We start from the raw sequence: 23,175 nt of genomic DNA, 5'->3' as shown, positions 1-23,175 counted from the left end.
TAATCACATAGATAAGATTGCTGTTCTACTAACAAAGTAGCGCACAATGATGTAATCTAGTCTCCGCGGGTGGTGAGCGAAATCGTTGACACAAAAGCTTTATAATCCTTTCAGTTTGATTGACGCAAATGATTAAATGTCAACGAATCTGGCATAATGAAAGGGATGGTACCGATTACGCAATGAAATTATCGACGCTATTCTCATCAATTAAATAATAATTTAGTTATTGGTCGTATAATCGTAGTAACTGCTTAGTAGATTAGATATGTGTAATACTATGTTCAACACTCCAAGTCGATAATTATTTATTCGCTCAAGATAGAAGTTAATTAGTCAATTTGACTAGACATTCGAATACAGTCAGCAATTTTTCGGTAAGAATTAATTTTTGAATTTTTCTTTATATCGACGTGTGATTGTGGATTCTGCAACCGGTCGAACGACGGTCTAATAAAAGTGTTAAATCTACCTTACCTTATGGAATGATGTGACTTTGATGGTTGATTTTTTTAAACAATTTTTTTCGTTACCTTGCTAAGCAAAATGTCTTGGATCGAAAATGTGCAAAACGAGTTCTTTGACGGTTACAACCTCACAATGCTGAAAATGGATGAGGCTTGGCTGAACATTACCTCCACTTTAAATCAACAATTGTATCTGTACGAACTACAAACGGATTGCTTCAAAGTTTGATTTGTTACTTTGTGTAGAAAAAACTTAAAATTGCATAATGCTTGTTATAGTGTCCCTACCAACTGAGGAACCGTTTTGACGATGAGACAAAAAATGCTTACATTGTGAAAACAACGTTCCACAAAATTTATCGATTGCGAACTTCGTCAACTCCAGACAAAATTATGTCTACAAATAGAGCGTAAGTTTTGAGTTTAAAAAAAATCTGAATCACTTTGTACAACAATAGTATATTACAACCTTGGTCAAGTAAGTCAGTCATTACAGCACGAGTTTGAATATGTGCGTGAGTATATGTCTGAATGTGAATGTTTGTGGAACTAGTGGAGGCGAAACCGGAACAAGGGAATGATTATAACGCGAGTATGTATAAGAGGGTTAACTTGAACTTGCACTGGCCTATTGCTATTAATATTTGGCTCATAATTGACAATACAACAAAGTACCAAGCAAGGACGTAATATAATGTACTATTTGCTCATACTTGAAACATGCATTTGCTTCATCACTTAATGTGAAATCACGTAAAATACAGTATGTATGTACGTACCTGCTTCCCCATTTTGAAGGATGGAAATAAAAAATTTAAAGCACGGACTTACAATCGCAGTCAATAGTGATGGGAAGTGCTTTACAAGTGTAACCGAAATTGTGATGTAGCGTACTTGCAACCGCAGGTGGCATACAGCATCCATAGCAAATGCCATTCACCGGACGCTAATATCTTTACTATGTTTTATTTACATAACTTCATCCGACATGCAGTGATACATTTTGCGATCTGGACTTTCAAATGGGAGAATTTGGAGTGTACGAAATCGTTGCGTCAGAAAATGGTCAATGCAGAACGACGACTCATTTAGAACCAGTTAATATATACCTGCGTGAGTAGAAATGGAGTAATTTTTGAATGATTTTGATTTATTCGGATACAAAAGGAGTACGTTTCAGTTTGAGCCAGTTTAGTGCCACAATAAGGGTCTTCTCGACACTAGATGAAAGTACATTATGTTCGCCTCGTAACTAAGTCATGAAAGATCGTTTTTTCCGGCTGGAGCTCGTTCAGAACTCCATTTTCAGGTCGTTTATAAACTATGGCACTAACTCAGCTTTAGATGCGAAACAATTACTTCTTTAAAATCTCACGTTGTCGACGTAGAAATGTGTTTCTCTTAAAAGTACATTATTTATCACTAAAAGTATCACATGACATTAGTTTCCGCAACATCAGATAAAAATATTCGTTTACTTTACTATGAAGGTATTAAAGCCATTCCATCCCTAGAGAAAACCCTTTCTTCTTCTTCTTCTTTTTCATACGTACGATCCATTGCCATTTGCTGCCAGTTTGTACCTGCAATATTCTTAATTCCGTTTGTCCATCTCTCTGGTGGTCTACCTATAGCTCGTCTTTTATATGGTCGCCAGTTCATGATCTTTTTGGTCCAACGTTCGTCTGTCCTTCTTGCAATATGTCCCGCCCAGCTCCATTTCAGAGATGCTATTCTTTCCATGACATCAACGACCCTGGTTTGTTGTCGAATCCATTAATTCGCCATTCTGTCACTGATTGTTATTCCAAGCATACTACGTTCCATGGCTCTTTGTGTCACTCTCAATTTATCTTCGGATGCTTTCGTTAAAGTTAACGTTTCCGCTCCATAAGTGAGCACTGGAAGGACGCAAGTGTCGAAAACTTTGCGCTTCAGACTATTATTCATTTTGCTTTTGAAAATTAGTCTGAGTTTTCCGAACGCTACGTCTTATTTCTGCAGTTTGGTTGTCCAGACCTAACTTCAGTTTATGTCCTAGATATACATAGCTGTCGACTCGTTCCATGAAAGTGTCACCAATTTTGATTTCTCTATCGTCCCCGATGTTGGTCATGACTTTTGTTTTCGATAAGTTCATCTTGAGGCCAACTTTGCTTGCATCTTCACTTAACTGTTGTAGCATAAGCTGAGCCTGACCTAGATTCGCTGCTATCGGTACAATGTCATCAGCGAAGCGGAGATTGCTCAGGTACTCTCCATTTATCTTTATTCCCATTTTACTCCAGTTTAACTTCTTAAAAATACTCTGCAGAATCGCCGTGAATAATTTCGGTGAAATGGTGTCACCCTGCCTTACACCTCGGCCAATTCTGAATTTCTCCGTGCTCTTATGAAGTTTTATACATGAAGTAGCATTTTTGTACAAATATCGGATTGTGTTGGAGTACCTTGAGTCTACTCTACATTCGTCTAATGCGTCCAATATCGACCATGTTTCCACTGAATCGAAAGCTTTTTCGAAGTCTATGAATAGCAAGACTATGTCGATGTTGTATTCACGACACTTCTCAATAAGCATTCTCATCACCTGCAAATGGTAGTTTGTGCTGAAACCAGATCTGAAAGCAGCTTGTTCAACAGGTTGGTAGAAATCGAACTTGTTAGTGTTCCTCTTCGTAATGATTTTCATAAACAACTTGTAGAGTGTTGACAATAGGCTTATGGGTCGGTAATTTTCCAGCTTTGTTATGTCTCCTTTTTTATGCAGCAATGTAATTACCGCATTTTCCCAGGATTCTGGTACTTCTTTTCATAGGAGACATTGATTAAACAAAGCCGTGATTGCCTTTAATAAGGAGTCTCCACCTAGTTTAATGGCTTCCACTGGTACCCCATCTTCTCCTGGAGACTTTTTGTTTTTCATCTCGGCTACTGCGGCCTTGACTTCATCAACAGTTATGTCGGGCATATCCTCCAATCCCACGTTTCTTATTATTGGTCTATCTTCGGATTCTTCCGTTGGACTCTATCTTGCGGAAGAAAACAAATTCTCATAAAATTCTGTTGCAATGTTTACAGTGAATGACATCTCAAATGTCTCACTGTCAAATTTTTCTTAGAATTTTATTGTGTCATTGCAAATTCACAATGACATTCTCTGAAAAAAATGACACTGAGACATTTGAGATGTCGTTCACTGTAATATCGCATTTCCATCCGTTTGGATCGTTCCTGTTTTGTCTCGTAATTTGAAGATTTCTTTTTTGGCGTTTGTCATTTTTCTCCGTAGGACTTTCATATTGCAGTTAGCTTCAATTATGTTTTGAGCCAATTGGACATTATTGGTATTCCACCGAATCTCGTTCTCCGTTTTTTACCAACTCTGCTCTGCTTGCGATCAGGTCTAATGTTTCTCTGCTGAGTTTTGATTCTTTCACTTGGACGGATTTGCATTTGGATTTCATGAAACCCATTATTGTATCGATGATTTTGGTATTCAATTCGTCTAATGTTTCACATTGATTGTTGAAGTTATCTAATTCGGCAGTAATTCTTCATTTTGTGTGTAAAGCCGTTGTACGTCAATCCCTTCACTTTTTTGAACTAGTTGTGATCTTTGAAATCTGGTATTTAACGTGACTCTTGCACGAACCATTCGGTGATCACTACCTGTTGAAAAACTGTTTAGGACCGTAACGTTCTTAACGGTTGACTTACAGCCAGTTATGATGTAATCGATCTCATTTTTCGTTACACCATCTGCACTAGCCCAAGTCCATTTCCGTTGAGGCTTTCCTGCAAAAAATTAATTCATTGCGTACAGATTGTGTTGCTGTAGGAAGTTGAGTAAAGTATTTCCACGCTCATTTCTTTGGTCGTTGCTAAAACTACCAATAGAAACTTCGGAGTCTTCTTCTCGTTTTCCCAGCTTCGCATTGAAATCACCGATTAGATATTGGTAATGTGATGGGTTTTCGTTAAGAGCTTTCTCGACATCTTCATAGAATTTTTCTACTTCTTCGTCATCATGGGTGGACGTGGGTGCGTAAACCTGAATTAATTTGACACTGTATCTGTTATTTATCTTCAGGCTTACGTATATCACTCCATCGGATATGCTTTTCGTGTGTGTTATGCGATCCGACCACCGCTTGTTTATGAACAATCCGACACCGTGCATCAGCATCTGACTGTCACTTCCTCGGTAGAAGAATGTATGCCCTGATTGTAATTTCAGGCATTCCTCTCCAGGTTTTCTCACTTCGCTCACTCCCACAACATCCCATTTTATCTTTTCTAGCTCTTCTTCAATTTCTTGCATTTTTTGTCTTGACGACAATGTTCTGGCAATGTATAATTCGTTGTGGCTTCGTTTGAAGGTTTTTAGCATTAAAACACCACGCTTACTACTGCGGGTTGGTGTGTATGAAAGCTTTATTTTGCTCGCCCCCGGTAATCCCCAAGCTCTGACCCGCACATTTCTGCACGTACCAGGACCACAGTGCCTATCAAAGTGCACAGTGCCCGACGTGGTAGTGTTACTCTTTTTGAACATTCTTTTCCATAAAGCTTTGCCCATTCTTTTGAACCTGTCTGAGCAAAAGTTATTGGCGTCTTTTAAAGGACGTCCTTTAATAGTTTAAACTAGTAGCTAATAAGAATTCTGGGATCGTTCTATCCTTGGGCTTCCTGATCGTGTTGTTTCACCTCAACGTTGGTCCCTTAACTCCAATTCTTTCGGCTTCCAGCTCACGATTCATTCAGCCTTAAGATTAATCTATCTAATCCTATCTTATCTATTGCTACGTCCTCGTTAAACTTCATTCCCTCCACTCTTTTTCAAACTGGCTTGGGACAGTCTTTGGCGGTGTTAGAGAAAACCCTTTACCTCCAGAGAAATGATAAGCGCGGCCCCTCACGGCTGGGATAGAACACGCCTGACTGTATTCTTCATAGAACGATTGAACTGTCAAACTTTTTTACATTTGTATGTGCTCTATCCCAGCCGTGGGGCGCCGTGCTTATCATTTCTCTGTTTACCTCGCTCGTAAAGTAATATTTATATTACACACTTGTCACGGAGAAGTCGAGGCTTGCCGAGATTGATAGTGACAAGTGTGTACTCTATTTTATCACTCAAGCGAAAACGAGACAACAACATAGACCTGAAGTGTAATTTTTGAATTAAACTTCAAGTTAAGTAATTTTGACATCCGAACACCGAGCGTATAGGATAATAATAATTATGGACCTGCTGCAATATAACGAGCATTACACTTCTGTACATAACACGAACGAGCGTAGCGAGTGTGTGTGTTATGTGCAGAAGTGTAATGAGAGTGTATTGCAGTAGGTGCATACATTATTTTACGTGTTACGGCATGTTTCATTTTCATTTACATTGCCTAATCACGTAAAGCATTGTACTTACGAGGTTCCAAGTTGTTATTTGACAAGTGGGGAATACAGCCCTCCCCTTCGGGTCGGGCTGTAACACCCCACTTATCAAATAAACAACTTCTTCTTCTTCTTCTTTCTTCTTTTTCAGCCTGTATCTATCCACTGCTGGATGTAGGCCTCTCCAACTTCTTTCCATTTCGTACGATCCATTGCCATTTGCTGCCAGTTTGTACCTGCAATATTCTTAATTCCGTTTGTCCATCTCTCTGGTGGTCTACCTATAGCTCGTCTTTTATATGGTCGCCAGTTCATGATCTTTTTGGTCCAACGTTCGTCTGTCCTTCTTGCAATATGTCCCGCCCAGCTCCATTTCAGAGATGCTATTCTTTCCATGACATCAACGACCCTGGTTTGTTGTCGAATCCATTGATTCGTCATTCTGTCTCTGAGTGTTATTCCAAGCATACTCCGTTCCATGGCTCTTTGTGTCACTCTCAATTTATCTTCGGATGCTTTCGTTAAAGTTAACGTTTCCGCTCCATAAGTGAGCACTGGAAGGACACAAGTGTCGAAAACTTTGCGTTTCAGACTATTATTCATTTTGCTTTTGAAAATTAGTCTGAGTTTTCCGAACGCTGCCCATGCAAGACCAATCCTACGTCTTATTTCTGCAGTCTGGTTGTCGAGACCTAACTTCAGTTTATGTCCTAGATATACATAGCTGTCGACTCGTTCAATGACAGTGTCACCAATTTTTATTTCTCTATCGTCCCCGATGTTGGTCATGACTTTTGTTTTCGATAAGTTCATCTTGAGGCCAACTTTGCTTGCCTCTTCACTTAACTTTTGTAGCATAAGCTGAGCCTGACCTAGATTCGCTGCTATCGGTACAATGTCATCAGCGAAGCGGAGATTGCTCAGGTACTCTCCATTTATCTTTATTCCCATTTTACTCCAGTTTAACTTCCTAAAAATACTCTGCAGAATCGCCGTGAATAATTTCGGTGAAATGGTGTCACCCTGCCTTACACCTCGGCCAATTCTGAATTTCTCCGTGCTCTTATGAAGTTTTATACATGAAGTAGCATTTTTGTACACATATCGAATTGTGTTGGAGTACCTTGAGTCTACTCTACATTCGTCTAATGCGTCCAATATCGACCATGTTTCCACTGAATCGAAAGCTTTTTCGAAGTCTATGAATAGCAAGACTATGTCGATGTTGTATTCACGACACTTCTCAATAAGCGTTCTCATCACCTGCAAATGGTCGTTTGTGCTGAAACCAGATCTGAAAGCAGCTTGTTCAACAGGTTGGTAGAAGTCGAACTTGTTAGTGTTCCTCTTCGTAATGATTAAACAACTTGGAACCTCGGAAATAATATACTATTATCACATAAGCGAAACCACGAAATAGTACTGATGACATTTAAATAATACTTTATTAAAAGAACTGTTGGCCGAGTGGTTTAGATGACAGACTTGCGATTTGTTTTGATTTTATGATCCTGAGTTCAATTCACAGTGGGGCAATTTTTAGCCCCGTACGAAGTACTGGGGGCTTATAAGATTAGAATTGGAAGCAGACAGTAAGGGCAAAGCATTTGGTTATGTTCATAGATAACGAATCCACAATAAAAAAAAATGTCCGTCCGTCCGTCCGTCCGTCCGTCCGTCCGTCCGTCTGTGACCCCTCTAGCTTGAGCAAATGTCAACCTTTTTTCAAAATTCTTTTTTTCCCCGATTGGTATCGACAAAAGTAAGGTCAAGTTCGAAATTGGGCATGGTAGGGTCGGCCCTTCCAGAGCTAAGGCCCTATAGGTGTTTTTCAGTCTTTCGACGATATCTACCTAAATACGCACGCAATAGCTGCTTGCATATATCAAATGAAAGGTATTGACGAGTAGAACAAAGTTGCTGAACATTGTTTTTGTGTATGATGCAACGCGAGCTTGTTAGAAGGGCTCAAAGGTCGTTACTCGGCCCTAAGTGTTTTTTCCACATAAATCGAGTAAATCTCATTTTGCCAGATTTAGTTTTTTATGGAAGGTAATTGAATACCGAAAAGAACGTGTCGAAAAAAGTTTCAAATTTGGGCCCTTGGACTAAGGCCGCTACTCGGCCCTAAGTGTTTTTTGCACATAAATCGAGTAAATCTCATCCGATTTTGCTAGATTTTGTTTCATTTGATAGATAATTGAATGCCGAATAGAATGATGGCAAAAAAATTCAAATTTGGGCCCTTGGACTAAGGCCGCTACTCGGCCCTAAGTGTTTTTTGCACATAAATCGAGTAAATCTCATCCGATTTTGCTAGACTTAGTTTTTTATGGAAGGTAATTGAATATCGAAAATAACGTGACAAAAAAAAGTTTCAAATTTGGGCCCTTGGACTAAGGCCGCCACTCTGCCCTAAGTGTTTTTTGCACATAAATCGAGTAAATCTCAACCGATTTTGCTAGATTTAGTTTTTTATGGAAGGTAATTGAATACCGAAAAGAACGTGGCGAAAAAAGTTTCAAATTTGGGCCCTTGGACTAAGGCCGCTACTCGGTCCTAAGTGTTTTTTGCACATAAAGCGAAAAAATCTCATCCGATTTTGCTAGTTTTTGTTTCATTTGAGAGATAATTGAATACCCAATAGAAAGTTGGCAAAAAATTTTGGCTTTCTAAAACAATGTCGTAAATTGTTGGTTTTATTTGAGAGGTACTTCGTACGGGCTTTCGTAATTGCGCTATGCGCAATTTTAAAAATGAACACTTTCAGTAAATTTTACCATGCCCAACTTGACTTGCATTTTGGTAACAGACGCATTAGAGGGTTGTAGACGTATTAGGGTTGCGGGCGTATTACGGCTACGGACGTAATATGGTTACGGACGAAATAGGATTACGGGTCGTACGGGGCTAAGTCGCAGCAAACGCTCCGACTGTTCTGATGCCTTGTTTTTTTTCCTTTTTCCATTTATAACGAATTATCATAAATTGTTTTTGATTTAACATCACTAACTGCACAATAAAACACACAAGAAACATTAGATAAACCGTAACTTTATGCATGTCGCAAAACAATTTCAATCTGATTTTCGGCATTTGGAGTTTTCTATTCTTTTGCTTACTAGATTGGTTTTTAACAAATACATACACAAAGACTCTCTTCTGGCTTATATACTTCAAAGTGAACCAGACTGCTGTGCTCTAAACACTACACAATAACGTTCGATCATGTTAGAGATGTAGTTAGATCAGTGGATTGATCGTTGCTTTCCACGCAGAGAATCGGGGTACGATTCTCGCTGGGGTCACTGATTTTTTTAGCCCCGTACGAAGTACTGGGGGCTTATAAGATTAATATGCCGTTTGTAACACGTCGAATTGGAAGCAGACAGTAAGGGCAAAGCATTTGGTTATGTTCATAGACTACGAATCCGCAATAAAACAAGGCATCAGAACAGTCGGAGCGTTTGCTGCGACTTAGCCCCGTACGACCCGTAATCCTATTTCGTCCGTAACCATAATACGTCCGTAGCCGTAATACGCCCGGAACCCTAATACGTCTACAACCCTCTAATGCGTCTGTTACCGAAATGCAAGTCAAGTTGGGCATGGTCAAATTTACTGACAGTGTTCATTTTTGAAATTGCGCATAGCGCAATTACGAAAGCCCGTACGAAGTACCTCGCAAATAAAACCAACAATTTACGACATTATTTTAGAAACCCAAAATTTTTTGCCAACTTTCTATTGGGTATTCAATTATCTCTCAAATGAAACAAAAAATAGCAAAATCGGATGAGATTTACTCGATTTATGTGCAAAAAACACTTAGGGCCGAGTGGCAGCCTTAGTCCAAATGCCCAAATTTTAAACTTTTTTTGCCATGTTATTTTCGATATTCAATTACCTTCCATAAAAAACTAAATCTAGCAAAATCGGATGAGATTTACTCGATTTATGTGCAAAAAACCCTTAGGGCCGAGTAGCGGCCTTAGTCCAAGGGCCCAAATTTGAAACTTTTTTCGCCACGTTATTTTCGGTATTCAATTACCTTCCATAAAAAACTAAATCTAGCAAAATCGGATGAGATTTACTCGATTTATGTGCAAAAAACACTTAGGGCCGAGTGGCGGCCTTAGTCCAAGGGCCCAAATTTGAAACTTTTTTTGCCACGTTATTTTCGATATTCACCTTCCATAAAAAACTAAATCTACCAAAATCGGATGAGATTTACTCGATTTATGTTCAAAAAACCCTTAGGGCCGAGTAGCGGCCTTAGTCCAAGGGCCCAAATTTGAAACTTTTTTCGCCACGTTATTTTCGGTATTCAATTACCTTCCATAAAAAACTAAATCTAGCAAAATCGGATAAGATTTACTCGATTTATGTGCAAAAAACACTTAGGGCCTAGTAACGACCTTTGAGCCCTCCCAACAAGCCCGCGTTGCATCTTACCCAAAAACAATATTCAGCAACTTTGTTCTACTCGTCAATACCTTTCATTTGATATATCACAAGCAACTATTGCGTACGTATTTCGGTAGATATCGTCAAAAGACTGAAAAACACCTATAGGGTCCTAGCTCTGGAAGGGCCGACCATACCATGCCCATTTTCGAACTTGACCTTACTTTTGTCGATACCAATCGGGGAAAAAAAGAATTTTGAAAAAAGGTTGTGATTTGCTCGAGCTAGAGGGGTCACAGACGGACGGACGGACGGACGGACATTTTTTAGCCCCGTACGAAGTACTGGGGGCTTATAAGATTAATATGCCGTTTGTAACACGTCAAATTGGAAGCAGACAGTAAGGGCAAAGCATTTGGTTATGTTCATAGATGACGAATCCGCAATAAAAACAAGGCATCAGAACAGTCGGAGCGTTTGCTGCGACTTAGCCCCGTACGACCCGTAATCCTATTTCGTCCGTAACCTTAATACGTCCGTAGCCGTAATACGCCCGGAACCCTAAAACGTCTACAACCCTCTAATGCGTCTGTTACCAAACTCGATTTATGTGCAAAAAGCACTAGGGCCGAGTAGCGGCCCTAGTCCAATGACCCAAATTTGAAACTTTTTTTGCCATCATTCTATTCGGCATTCAATTGTCTCTCAAATGAAACAAAAACTAGCAAAATCGGATGAGATTTACTCGAATTATGTGCAAAAAACACTTAGGGCCAGTAGACGAGTAGTCACTTTTAAACAACTTTTTCTATTTTTTTCCCACGCTAGAAATACATACGTGTTATATGTAATTAAATGGTCACGCGTCAGACACGTGATAAAATTGTTTTATGAATAGTGTTCACGTGACCAACAAAAACCACCGCACGTGGCGAATTATGAGTGTGTGTGTGTGACACGTGTTAATGCAAAATTTTCGCACGGTTTTCTATTAGATGTATGAGTGGTAGGGACGTTTCGTTCAAGATAAAAGAGGGTTAAATGCAGTATTTTGATTGGATGAACCCCCTCCTTTCTGGAGTTTTCATGAAGTGTTTTATTGAATGATCTCTAGCATATTGATTGAGTCAGTGACCTCGTTATCGTCATTTATTGAACCTCAAAACGTTCACGTGTATCATACACGTGCGTGACACGTGTCAATGCAAAATTTTCGCACTTGGACGTTAGTATTGGATGAGGAGCAGGAGGAGTGGTTGAGGAGCAGGAGGAGTGGTTGAGGAGCAGGAGGAGTGGATGAGGAGCAGGAGGAGTGGATGAGGAGCAGGAGGAGTTAATGAGGAGTGGATGAGGAGCAGGAGGAGCAGGAAAAGTTAATGAGGAGTGGATGAGGAGCAGTACGAAGGGATGAGGAGCAGGAGGAGTGGATGAGGAGTAGGAGGAGTGGATGAGGAGCAATAGGAGTGAATAAGGAGCAAAAGGAGTGGATGAGGAGCAAGAGGAGCAGGAGGAGTGAATGAGGAGCAGGATGAGTGGATGAGGAGCAGAAGGAGTTAATGAGGAGTGGATGAGGAGCAGGAGGAGGAGCAGTAGGAGTTAATGAGGAGCAGGAGGAGTGAATGAGGAGCAGTAGGAGTGGATGAGGAGCAGGAGGAGTGGATGAGGAGCAGGAGAATTGGATGAGGAGTAAGAGGAGTTGGAGTGAATGACGAGCACAAGCGGGTAGAGTATGACGAGAAAAAGAAGAAATTTTATTAAATAAAATTATAGATTCACAGGAAACTAAAAAAAAACACAAGATTTATTTTTGATACATTTATTTCCAGGCAGAGTTGTACGGATTACAGTGAATAATTGAAAATAGTTTATTTCTTATGATATAAAACTAGGCCTGACTTGTACAGCTTCAAGTATAAGTTTTCTGCAATATCCATTTTTCCAGTCCACGGTTTGCCGCCGTCCAAGTCCCTTTTGACTTTTAAAATAACATTTACTGCTCTTGCTATCTCGCTCGTATCCATACGCACTGTACTTGTGGTTGATAGATCGTTGAATAAACTCATGAGAAATGGTACAGTGCATCCAATTTTTGGCAAGCGAATAACACGCGACTGTTTAGTCACTTTGAGAGTAGACTCTAATCTTGTTTTCTTATCTACTTCAGCTGCAACTCGATCGGTGACGCTCGTTGTAGAAACACCTGTACTTTGTTTCTTATTTTTCATTATTGTTAAAATGAAGCGGATGCATGGACATTGAAGCTTTGTCTTTTTCATTTTATTTTTCACAAATGTTGATTTTACTTTCAAAATTGGTTTTGGTTCTGAGTTCATACTGAATGATTTTTACTTCTTTCCTAGTTAGCTGTTCGACTCAGTCTGGTGGAAAACGAATAAAACTGAACTTTTTAACTCTCACTTGATTTTAATGCATAGCGCAAAATTGCTCGCACCTCGTCATACGTATAGTTTTCGCTATCTTCACTTTCATCGGAACTTTCGTTTGATTCCTCGTTTTCGCTTGTCTCGCTCTGTTCTTCAGTGTCACTTACTCCATCACTTTCACTGATGTTTTCCATTTCGTTTTTTTCACTATCTTCCTGATTTTTGTGCATAGTCTCCATATGTCGTCTCAAATTGTAACCAGTGGTGAAATTGCGCTGACAAATCGTGCAATGTGAATACATGCTTATTATATCTTAGCACAAGAACCTCTCTCTTCAGTAGCAGAATTCTAACTGAATTCGTACTATTTGTAACTATATTTTCATTGTCGCTCCTAACATATCTCATGATCGTTGTTCCTTTATTTGACACAAAGTCCACACACCATGTGGAATACGTGTGCATGGAGTAACAGCGATGGCTAAGACATTTTTACATTCGATTTGTTTTTACTGATTCGTTGGACTTGTTGAGTATATTGCAATTCTTTTTTGTACAACATATTCATCTTGATTTTCGAAAAAGAAACTGTTCTTCTCCTGCTTTGATAATCGGTCGAAGTAAGGTTGGCAGAAATGCACCACCAGTTTGAATAATTAATTTCCTCGTTTGATTTAATCCATCGCATCGGCCAAATCTTCTTAATATTTTTTTGAACTTCTTCAATTTTATTATTTCGCTCCTCTTTAACGGGATGTTTCCCTTCAGAGTATTGTAAATACATTCGTCTATAGTTTTAATGAAATCTAGATCGCATTGTGAAATTATTTGCTGACGGAGTTTTGGCTTTGACGTTTGCACAAGTTTCAAGATAGGGAGATGCTTCTTTACGGATGCCATTTTAAATTGTAACTGTGGGAATGTTATCAAAGGCGGTGTTTTTATAGGTATTTTTGATGACCTTGGAGAAAGGAGAAGGGGAGTATGGTTGATGACTTATATACGGATATACGGATATATACGGCATATAAATCTTATAAGTCCTCAGTACTTCGTACGGGGCTAAAAATGTCCGTCCGTCCTTCCGTCCGTCTGTGACCCCTCTAGCTTGAGCAAATCACAACCTTTTTTCAAAATTCTTTTTTTCCCCGATTGGTATCGACAAAAGTAAGGTCAAGTTCGAAAATGGGCATGGTTCCAGAGCTAGGGCCCTATAGGTGTTTTTCAGTCTTTCGTCGATATCTACCGAAATACGCACGCAATAGCTGCTCGTGATATATCAAATGAAAGGTATTGACGAGTAGAACAAAGTTGCTGAACATTGTTTTTGGGTAAGGTGCAACGCGGGCTTGTTGGAAGGGCTCAAAGGTCGTTACTCGGCCCTAAGTGTTTTTTGCACATAAATCGAGTAAATCTCATCCGATTTTGCTAGATTTAGTTTTTTATGGAAGGTAATTGAATACCGAAAATAACGTGGCGAAAAAAGTTTCAAATTTGGGCCCTTGGACTAAGGCCGCTACTCGGCCCTAAGTGTTTTTTGCACATAAATCGAGTAAATCTCATCCGATTTTGCTAGTTTTTGTTTCGTTTGAGGGATAATTGAATGCCGAATAGAATGATGGCAAAAAAGTTTCAAATTTGGGCCCTTGGACTAAGGCCGCTACTCGGCCCTAAGGGTTTTTTGCACATAAATCGAGTAAATCTCATCCGATTTTGCTAGTTTTTGTTTCATTTGAGAGATAGTTGAATGCCGAATAGAATGATGGCAAAACAAGGCATCAGAACAGTCGGAGCGTTTGCTGCGACTTAGCCCCGCACGACCCGTAATCCTAGTTCGTTCGTAACCATAATACGTCCGTAGCTGTAATACGCCCGGAACCCTAATACGTCTACAACCCTCTAATGCGTCTGTTACCAAAATGCAAGTCAAGTTGGGCATGGTCAAATTTACTGAAAGTGTTCATTTTTAAAATTGCGCATAGCGCAATTACGAAAGCCCGTACGAAGTACCTCTCAAATAAAACCAACAATTTACGATATTATTTTCTATTGGGTATTCAATTATCTCTCAAATGAAACCAAAACTAGCAAAATCGGATGAGATTTACTCGATTTATGTGCAAAAAACACTTAGGGCCCAATAGCGGCCTTAGTCCAAGGGCCCAAATTTGAAACTTTTTTCGCCACGTTCTTTTCGGTATTCAATTACCTTCCATAAAAAACTAAATCTAGCAAAATCGGATAAGATTTACTCGATTTATGTGCAAAAAACACTTAGGGCAGAGTAGCGGCCTTAGTCCAAGGGCCCAAATTTGAAACTTTTTTCGCCACGTTCTTTTCGGTATTCAATTAGATTCCATAAAAAACTAAATCTAGCAAAATCGGATGAGATTTACTCGATTTATGTGCAAAAAACACTTAGGGCCGAGTAGCGGCCTTAGTCCAAAGGCCCAAATTTGAAACTTTTTTTGCCATCATTCAATTCGGCATTCAATTATCTCTCAAATGAAACAAAATCTAGCAAAATCGGATGAGATTTACTCGATTTATGTGCAAAAAACACTTAGGGCCGAGTAGCGGCCTTAGTCCAAGGGCCCAAATTTGAAACTTTTTTCGCCACGTTCTTTTCGGTATTCAATTACCTTCCATAAAAAACTAAATCTAGCAAAATCGGATAAGATTTACTCGATTTATGTGCAAAAAACACTTAGGGCCGAGTAGCGGCCTTAGTCCAAGGGCCCAAATTTGAAACTTTTTTCGCCACGTTCTTTTCGGTATTCAATTACCTTACATAAAAAACTAAATCTGGCAAAATCGGATGAGATTTACTCGATTTATGTGGAAAAAACTCTTAGGGCCGAGTAACGACCTTTGAGCCCTACCAACAAGCTCGCGTTGCATCCTACACAAACAACAACAGACAACAGCAACTTTGTTCTACTCGTCAATACCTTTCATTTGATATATCACAAGCAGCTATTGCGTGCGTATTTCGGTAGATATCGTCGAAAGACTGAAAAACACCTATAGGGCCCTAGCTCTGGAAGGGCCGACCCTACCATGCCCATTTTCGAACTTGACCTTACTTTTGTCGATACCAATCGGGGAAAAAAAGAATTTTGAAAAAAGGTTGTGATTTGCTCAAGCTAGAGGGGTCACGGACGGACGGACGGACGGACGGACGGACATTTTTAGCCCCGTACGAAGTACTGGGGGCTTATAAGATTAATATGCCGTTTGTAACATGTCGAATTGGAAGCAGCCAGTAAGGGCAAAGCATTTGGTTATGTTCATAGATGACAAATCCGCAATAAAAAAAATGTCCGTCCGTCCGTCCGTCCGTGACCCCTCTAGCTAGAGTAAATCACAACCTTTTTTCAAAATTCTTTTTTTCCCCGATTGGTATGGACAAAAGTAAGGTCAAGTTCGAAAATGGGCATGGTAGGGCCGGCCCTTCCAGAGCTAGGGCCCTATAGGTGTTTTTCAGTCTTTCGCCGATATCTACCGAAATACGCACGCAATACCTGCTTGTGATGTATCAAATGAAAGGTATTGACGAGTAGAACAAAGTTGCTGAACATTCTTTTTGGGTAAGATGCAATGTGGGCTTGTTGGGATGGCTCAAAGGTCGTTACTTGGCCCTAAGTGTTTTTTGCACATAAATCGAGTAAATCTCATCCGATTTTGCTAGATTTAGTTTTTTATGAAAGGTAATTGAATACCGAAAAGAACGTGGGAAAAAAGTTTCAAATTCGGGCCCTTGGACTAAGGCCGCTACTCGGCCCTAAGTCGTTTTTGCACATAAATAGAATAAATCTCATCCGATTTTGCTAGTTTTTGTTTCATTTGAGAAATAATTGATAGCCGAATAGAATGATGGCAAAAAAAGTTTCAAATTTGGGTCCTTGGACTAAGGCCGCTACTCGGCCCTAAGGGTTTTTTGCACATAAATCGAGTAAATCTCATCCGATTTTGCTAGATTTAGTTTTTTATGAAAGGTAATTGAATACCGAAAAGAACGTTGCGAAAAAAGTTTCAAATTTGGGCCCTTGGACTAAGGCCGCTACTCGGCCCTAAGTAGTTTTTTGCACATAAATCGAATAAATCTCATCCGATTTTGCTAGTTTTTGTTTCATTTGAGAGATAATTGAATGCCGAATAGAATGATGGCAAAAAAAGTTTCAAATTTGGGCCCTTGGACTAAGGCCGCTATTCGGCCCTAAGTGTTTTTTGCACATAAATCGAGTAAATCTGATCCGATTTTGTTAGTTTTTGTTTCGTTTCGTTTGAGAGATAATTGAATACCGAAAAGAACGTGGCGAAAAAAGTTTCAAATTGGGTCCCTTGGACTAAGGCCACTACTTGGCCCTAAGTGTTTTTTGCACATAAATCGAGTAAATCTCATCCGATTTTGCTAGATTTAGTTTTCTATGGAAGGTAATTGAATACCGAAAAGAACGTGGCTAAAAAAGTTTCAAATTTGGGCCCTTGGACTAAGGCCGCTACTCGACCCTAAGTATTTTTTGCACATAAATCGAGTAAATCTCATCCGATTTTGCTAGATTTAGTTTTCTATGGAAGGTAATATAATACAGAAAAGAACGTGGCGAAAAAAGTTTCAAATTTGGGCCCTTGAACTAAGGCCGCTGCTCGGCCCTAAGTGTTTTTTGCACATAAATCGAGTATATTTCATCAGATTTTGCTACTTTTTGTTTCGTTTGACAGATAATTCAATACCGAAAGAAAATTGGGATAAAAAAAAGTTGTAAATTCGGATTCCTAAGATTACATCGTAAACTTTTGTTTTATACTTGAGAAGTACTTCGTACGGGCTTTTGTAATTGCGCTAAGCGCAATTTTAAAGATGAACGCTTACAGTTTACAATTTGCAAAAATAGACAATGATGTCAAGTACGCAATAAGGGTTACGGGCTTATTAGGGCTATGGACGTATAATGGTTTCGGGCTAAATAGGTTTACGGGTCGTACGGGGCTCAGTCGTAGCAAACGCTCCGACTGTTCTGATGCCTTGTTTTTATTGCGGATTCGTAGTCTATGAACATAACCAAATGCTTTGCCCTTACTGTCTGCTTCCAATTCGACGTGTTACAAACGGCATATTAATCTTATAAGCCCCCAGTACTTCGTACGGGGCTAAAAAGTTTCAAATATGGGCCCTTGGATTAAGGCCGCTACTCGACCCTAAGTGTTTTTTGCACATAAATCGAGTAAATCTCATCCGATTTTGCTAGTTTTTGTTTCATTTGAGAGATAGTTGAATGCCGAATAGAATGATGGCAAAAAAAGTTTCAAATATGGGCCCTTGGACTAAGGCCGTCCGTCTGTGACCCCTCTAGCTTGAGCAAATCACAACCTTTTTTCAAAATTCTTTTTTCCCCCGATTGGTATCGACAAAAGTAAGGTCAAGTTCGAAAATGGGCATGGTTGGGTCGGCCCTTCCAGAGCTAGGGCCCTATAGGTATTTTTCAGTCTTTAGTCGATATCTATCTATCGAGTAGAACAAAGTTGCTGAACATTGTTTTTGGGTAAGATTCAACGCGGGCTTGTTGGAAGGGCTCAAAAGTCGTTACTCGGCCCTAAGTGTTTTTTGCACATAAATCGAGTAAATCTCATCCGATTTTGCTAGATTTAGTTTTTTATGGAAGGTAATTGAATACCGAAAATAACGTGGCGAAAAAAGTTTCAAATTTGGGCCCTTGGACTAAGGCGGCTACTCGGCCCTAAGTGTTTTTTGCACATAAATCGAGTAAATCTCATCCGATTTTGCTAGTTTTTGTTTCGTTTGAGGGATAATTGAATGCCGAATAGAATGATGGCAAAAAAGTTTCAAATTTGGGCCCTTGGACTAAGGCCGCTACTCGGCCCTAAGTGTTTTTTGCACATAAATCGAGTAAATCTCATCCGATTTTGCTAGTTTTTGTTTCATTTGAGAGATAATTGAATACCGAAAATAACGTGGCGAAAAAAGTTTCAAATTTTGGCCCTTGGACTAAGGCCGCTACTCGGCCCTAAGTGTTTTTTGCACATAAATCGAGTAAATCTCATCCAATTTTGCTATTTTTTGTTTCATTTGAGAGGTAATTGAATACCCAATGGAAAGTTGGCAAAAAATTTTGGGTTTCTAAAATAATGTCGTAAATTGTTGGTTTTATTTGAGAGGTACTTCGTACGGGCTTTCGTAATTGCGCTATGCGCAATTTAAAAAATGAACACTTTCAGTAAATTTGACCATGCCCAACTTGACTTGCATTTTGGTAACAGACGCATTAGAGGGTTGTAGATGTATTAGCGTTGCGGGCGTATTACGGCTACGGACGTATTATGGCTACGGACGAAATAGGAATACGGGTCGTACGGGGCTAAGTCGCAGCAAACGCTCCGACTGTTCTGATGCCTTGTTTTATTGCGGATTCGTCATCTCTGAACATAACCAAATGCTTTGCCCTTACTGTCTGCTTCCAATTCGACGTGTTACAAACGGCATATTAATCTTATAAGCCCCCAGTACTTCGTACGGGGCTAAAAATGTCCGTCCGTCCGTCCGTCCGTCCGTCTGTGACCCCTCTAGCTTGAGTAAATCACAACCTTTTTTCAAATTCTTTTGTTTGCACAAAAATCGAGTAAATCTCATCCGATTTTACTAGATTTAGTTTTTTATGGAAGGTAATTGAATACCGAAAAGAACGTGGCGAAAAAAGTTTCAAATGTGGGCCCTTGGACTAAGGCCGCTACGCGGCCCTAAGTGTTTTTTGCACATAAATCGAGTAAATCTCATCCGATTTTGCTAGTTTTTGTTTCATTTGAGAGATAATTGACTGCCGAATAGAATGATGGCAAAAAAAGTTTTAAATTTGGGTCCTTGGACTAAGGCCGCTACTCGGCCCTAAGTGTTTTTTGCACATAAATCGAGTAAATCTCATCCGATTTTGCTAGTTTTTGTTTCGTTTGAGAGATAATTGAATACCGAAAAGAACGTGGCGAAAAAAGTTTCAAATTTGGGCCCTTGGACTAAGGCCGGTACTCGGCCCTAAGTGTTTTTTGTACATAAATCGAGTAAATCTCATCCGATTTTGCTAGATTTAGTTTTTTATGGAAGGTAATTGAATGCCGAATAGAATGATGGCGAAAAAAGTTTCAATTTTGGGCCCTTGGACTAAGGCCGCTACTCGGCCCTAAGTGTTTTTTGCACATAAATCGAGTAAATATCATCCGATTTTGCTAGTTTTTGTTTCGTTTGAGAGATAATTGAATACCGAAAAGAACGTGGCGAAAAAAGTTTCAAATTTGGGCCCTTGGACTAAGGCCGCTACTCGGCCCTAAGTGTTTTTTGTACATAAATCGAGTAAATCTCATCCGATTTTGCTAGATTTAGTTTTTTATGGAAGGTAATTGAATGCCGAATACTATGATGGCGAAAAAAGTTTCAAATTTGGGCCCTTGGACTAAGGCCCTAAGTGTTTTTTGCACATAAATCGAGTAAATATCATCCGATTTTGCTAGCTTTTGTTTCATTTGAGAGGTAATTGAATACCCAATGGAAGTTGGCAAAAAATTTTGGGTTTCTAAAATAATGTCGTAAATTGTTGGTTTTATTTGAGAGGTACTTCGTACGGGATTTCGTAACTGCGCTCTGCGCAATTTTAAAAATGAACACTTTCAGTAAATTTGACCATGCCCACCTTGTCTTGCATTTTGGTAACAGACGCATTAGAGGGTTGTAGACGTATTAGGGTTCCGGGCGTATTACGGCTACGGACGTATTATGGTTACGGACGAAATAGGATTACGGGTCGTACGGGGCTAAGTCGCAGCAAACGCTCCGACTGTTCTGATGCCTTGTTTTTTTAATAAGTAAGAGAAACGCAGAGTAAAATGAAACTCCCTAGAAGGTATAATAAACATTTAGCTCCCTAGCCGCCAGTTCGCCTACTATTAAGGTACGATTTAGAGTTTATATACAGAGACATTTAATGTATGAAATATCTCCGCGTATGTGATAAAATATCATACTGAATCTGGTAGTCTACTATTGTTATAAAGAACAAATAATACGAACATCTTTCATGACAGTTCTCACTTTCTTCACGACCGAAATACATCGTGAAGAAAAGTGCTGCCAAGTTAAATTAACTGAGCAACAACAGTGAAACAATTTTCGTTTCTGAACGAGCTCTTACTGTTCAACGCTATTCCAGCAATTCTACTCGTATTTTTCGCGTTACTACTGTTCGCCGTGTGCTGGTACGGAACTAAATGGCTCGCACGAAAATATTTGTTAAAGATTAACCATGAAAACGAACAACCAATGGTGGACGACAGGCCAGAGAAGAAGCGTATGCGATCAATTGATACGTTTCGTGGGTATGTTTTACTTTAGATTACCCAAAATGAAAATTGTTATTCATGTGTCCACATGCGGAAACGTTCATTGACATAATGAATCGTTTAAAAATTGTGTTATCTTTCCTTACTTTTCAGGATATGTACGCTACTAATGATTCTTTCGAATACTGGAGCAGGCGGTTACCCTATGTTCACGCACATCGCTTGGGACGGCTTATACCTTATTGACTTTGTAATGAGCTGGTAAACCAAATTTAATTCTAGTCTGTTCTACTTGAGAAATGAGATATGTCTGTATTGATGCCTTCCAAGGTTTCTCTGGATCATGGGCCTCCTGATACTGCAAACAATCAAATCACAACTTCGAAGAGGTGTTTCGAAGCCAAAAATAATGTTAAGAGTCGGAGAACGCTCGTTGAAACTAATCGCATTGGGTTTCCTGGAAAATTCTTCATGGGGTAGAATTGAGTGGGCTACGTTTCGGATTATGGGCGTTCTGCAACGTTTTGCGTTTTCATATTTTGTGTGCTCTGCTCTCATCCTGTACCTTGTCGATTTCGAAGCGAAATCCACTAATGTCGGTAAAATTCGTTCGACCATGAAAGATGTTACATTGATTTGGATCGCATGGATACCAGTACTTGCCATGACTGTCGTACATATTTTGATTACGTTTCTTCTTGAAGTTCCTGGCTGTCCGAAGTATGCAAATTTCTCTTTCGATTCACAACTTTTTTGATTTCGTCTATTATCTTTAAGGGGCTACGTTGGTCCAGGAGGATTGCATCTTTTCGAACACTGGGATAAATACAATGATCCGAAATCATGCAATGGAGGTGCGGCTGGTTACATTGATTTGCAAATTCTTACAAAAAATCACGTCTACGAATATCCAACCAACAAAGAACTGTATGACACAGGAATTTACGACCCCGAAGGCATACTCGGATTTCTCACGACAGAACTAATGGTGTGGTTGGGCGTCCAAGCTGGATCAATCATGATGATGTATCCAAAGTTTAAGTCTCGTGTCATTCGTTGGACCATCTGGGCAGTTATAACTGGTGCACTAACTGCATTGCTCTGCGGAGCCAAACAAACTGACGGTTGGATTCCAATTAATAAAAATTTGTGGTAAAAATTACAAATAATTCTCCATCGAAATTCTCGAACCGACAAACATTTTATCTTAATAGGTCGGTCACATTTATTACTATATCTGCCGGCACGGCAATGGTAATACTTCCAATGCTGATTTTCGTAATTGATATGAAACAATGGTGGAGCGGCGCTCCCTTTACTGATGTTGGAAAAAATGCGATTTTATTGTATGCAGGGCAATGGGTGTTTTACAACACGCTACCATTTACGTTCAAGTATCCAAATATGGATAGAAGGCACTTTCCTGGACTTGCAGTTGGAACGTGGACTATGTTCTGTTGGGCATTTATAGCTTATCGATTAAATAAAAAGAAATTGTACTGGAAAGTTTGAAAATAAAGAGAACTACTAAGCGAATCGATTGCAAAAGATTTTTGACTTTACAAATTCATGATATATGTGATTTGTAACCTTTTCCACTCAAATTCCACATAAGGTCTTAAGAATGAATTTGCGAAAACTTCATCCAGATTATATGAAAATGAAATTCAAGCCACATCCGATGCGAATGATCGATGGCTCTATAGAATCGTTAGTCTCCCCTGACAATTTTGTGGAACAACTTTTTTCTGGTTGTCTTTTTGTTTTTGGCAGTAGAGTTGTAAAATTGAGCTGTGTCGCATGTTGAATAATATTTATTTGTGAACTCAAAGCTGAATTATTTCGCCAATAAACAGACGATTTATTTGGGAGTGTGCAGGTTTGTAGTGCTTAGAAAGACGCTGCGATACATACCCAAAAAAGGGTTGAAAGGTCGAAAGGTCCATGTGTGGAAGCGCTAGACATTGAAAATCAGTATATGGTTTTCGGTTTCGGAATCTCTTGGACAGCAGCGACTAAACAAGTTTGACAATGGACAGTAGAGAGTAGTCCACCAGGAGTCCAACGATACTACGGATGCCGTTGGCTGTCGCTGTCCAAAGTTGTGACAGGAAATTGAGAAAATTTGACTACGTCGGAGAACTTCTAAGGGGGCTCCTCTGCCGCCATAA

At 39.5% G+C, this 23,175-nt stretch overlaps 1 protein-coding gene across 1 annotated transcript; it reads left to right on the top strand.

Moving 5' to 3' along the window:
* The first annotated feature begins 543 nt into the window (after positions 1-543).
* LOC119073027 (heparan-alpha-glucosaminide N-acetyltransferase-like) lies at positions 544-22,534 on the top strand. Its single transcript, XM_037178343.1, has 8 exons — positions 544-690; positions 747-877; positions 1,462-1,580; positions 20,875-21,040; positions 21,158-21,265; positions 21,335-21,724; positions 21,782-22,156; positions 22,219-22,534. The coding sequence occupies exons 1-8, from the start codon at positions 547-549 to the stop codon at positions 22,514-22,516; spliced, it is 1,731 nt and encodes a 576-aa protein (XP_037034238.1). The 5' UTR covers positions 544-546; the 3' UTR covers positions 22,517-22,534.
* The last annotated feature ends 641 nt before the right edge of the window (positions 22,535-23,175 follow it).

The sequence above is a fragment of the Bradysia coprophila genome, unplaced genomic scaffold (assembly GCF_014529535.1).
Source record: "Bradysia coprophila strain Holo2 unplaced genomic scaffold, BU_Bcop_v1 contig_110, whole genome shotgun sequence".
Lineage (NCBI taxonomy): Eukaryota > Metazoa > Arthropoda > Insecta > Diptera > Sciaridae > Bradysia > Bradysia coprophila.
The sequence above is the reverse complement of the archived record's forward strand: the minus strand, read 5'-3'. Positions and strand labels throughout refer to the sequence as shown.

What these genes read in the sequence shown, in the direction of transcription:
- LOC119073027 (XM_037178343.1), top strand. Translation starts at nt 547, where the DNA reads ATGTCTTGGATCGAAAATGTGCAAAACGAGTTCTTTGACGGTTACAAC. An exon ending in ACCAGTTAATATATACCTGC is followed by an intron (nt 1,581 to 20,874) that starts GTGAGTAGAAAT and finishes ACGCTATTCCAG; the next exon opens with CAATTCTACTCGTATTTTTC. An exon ending in CCAATTAATAAAAATTTGTG is followed by an intron (nt 22,157 to 22,218) that starts GTAAAAATTACA and finishes TTATCTTAATAG; the next exon opens with GTCGGTCACATTTATTACTA.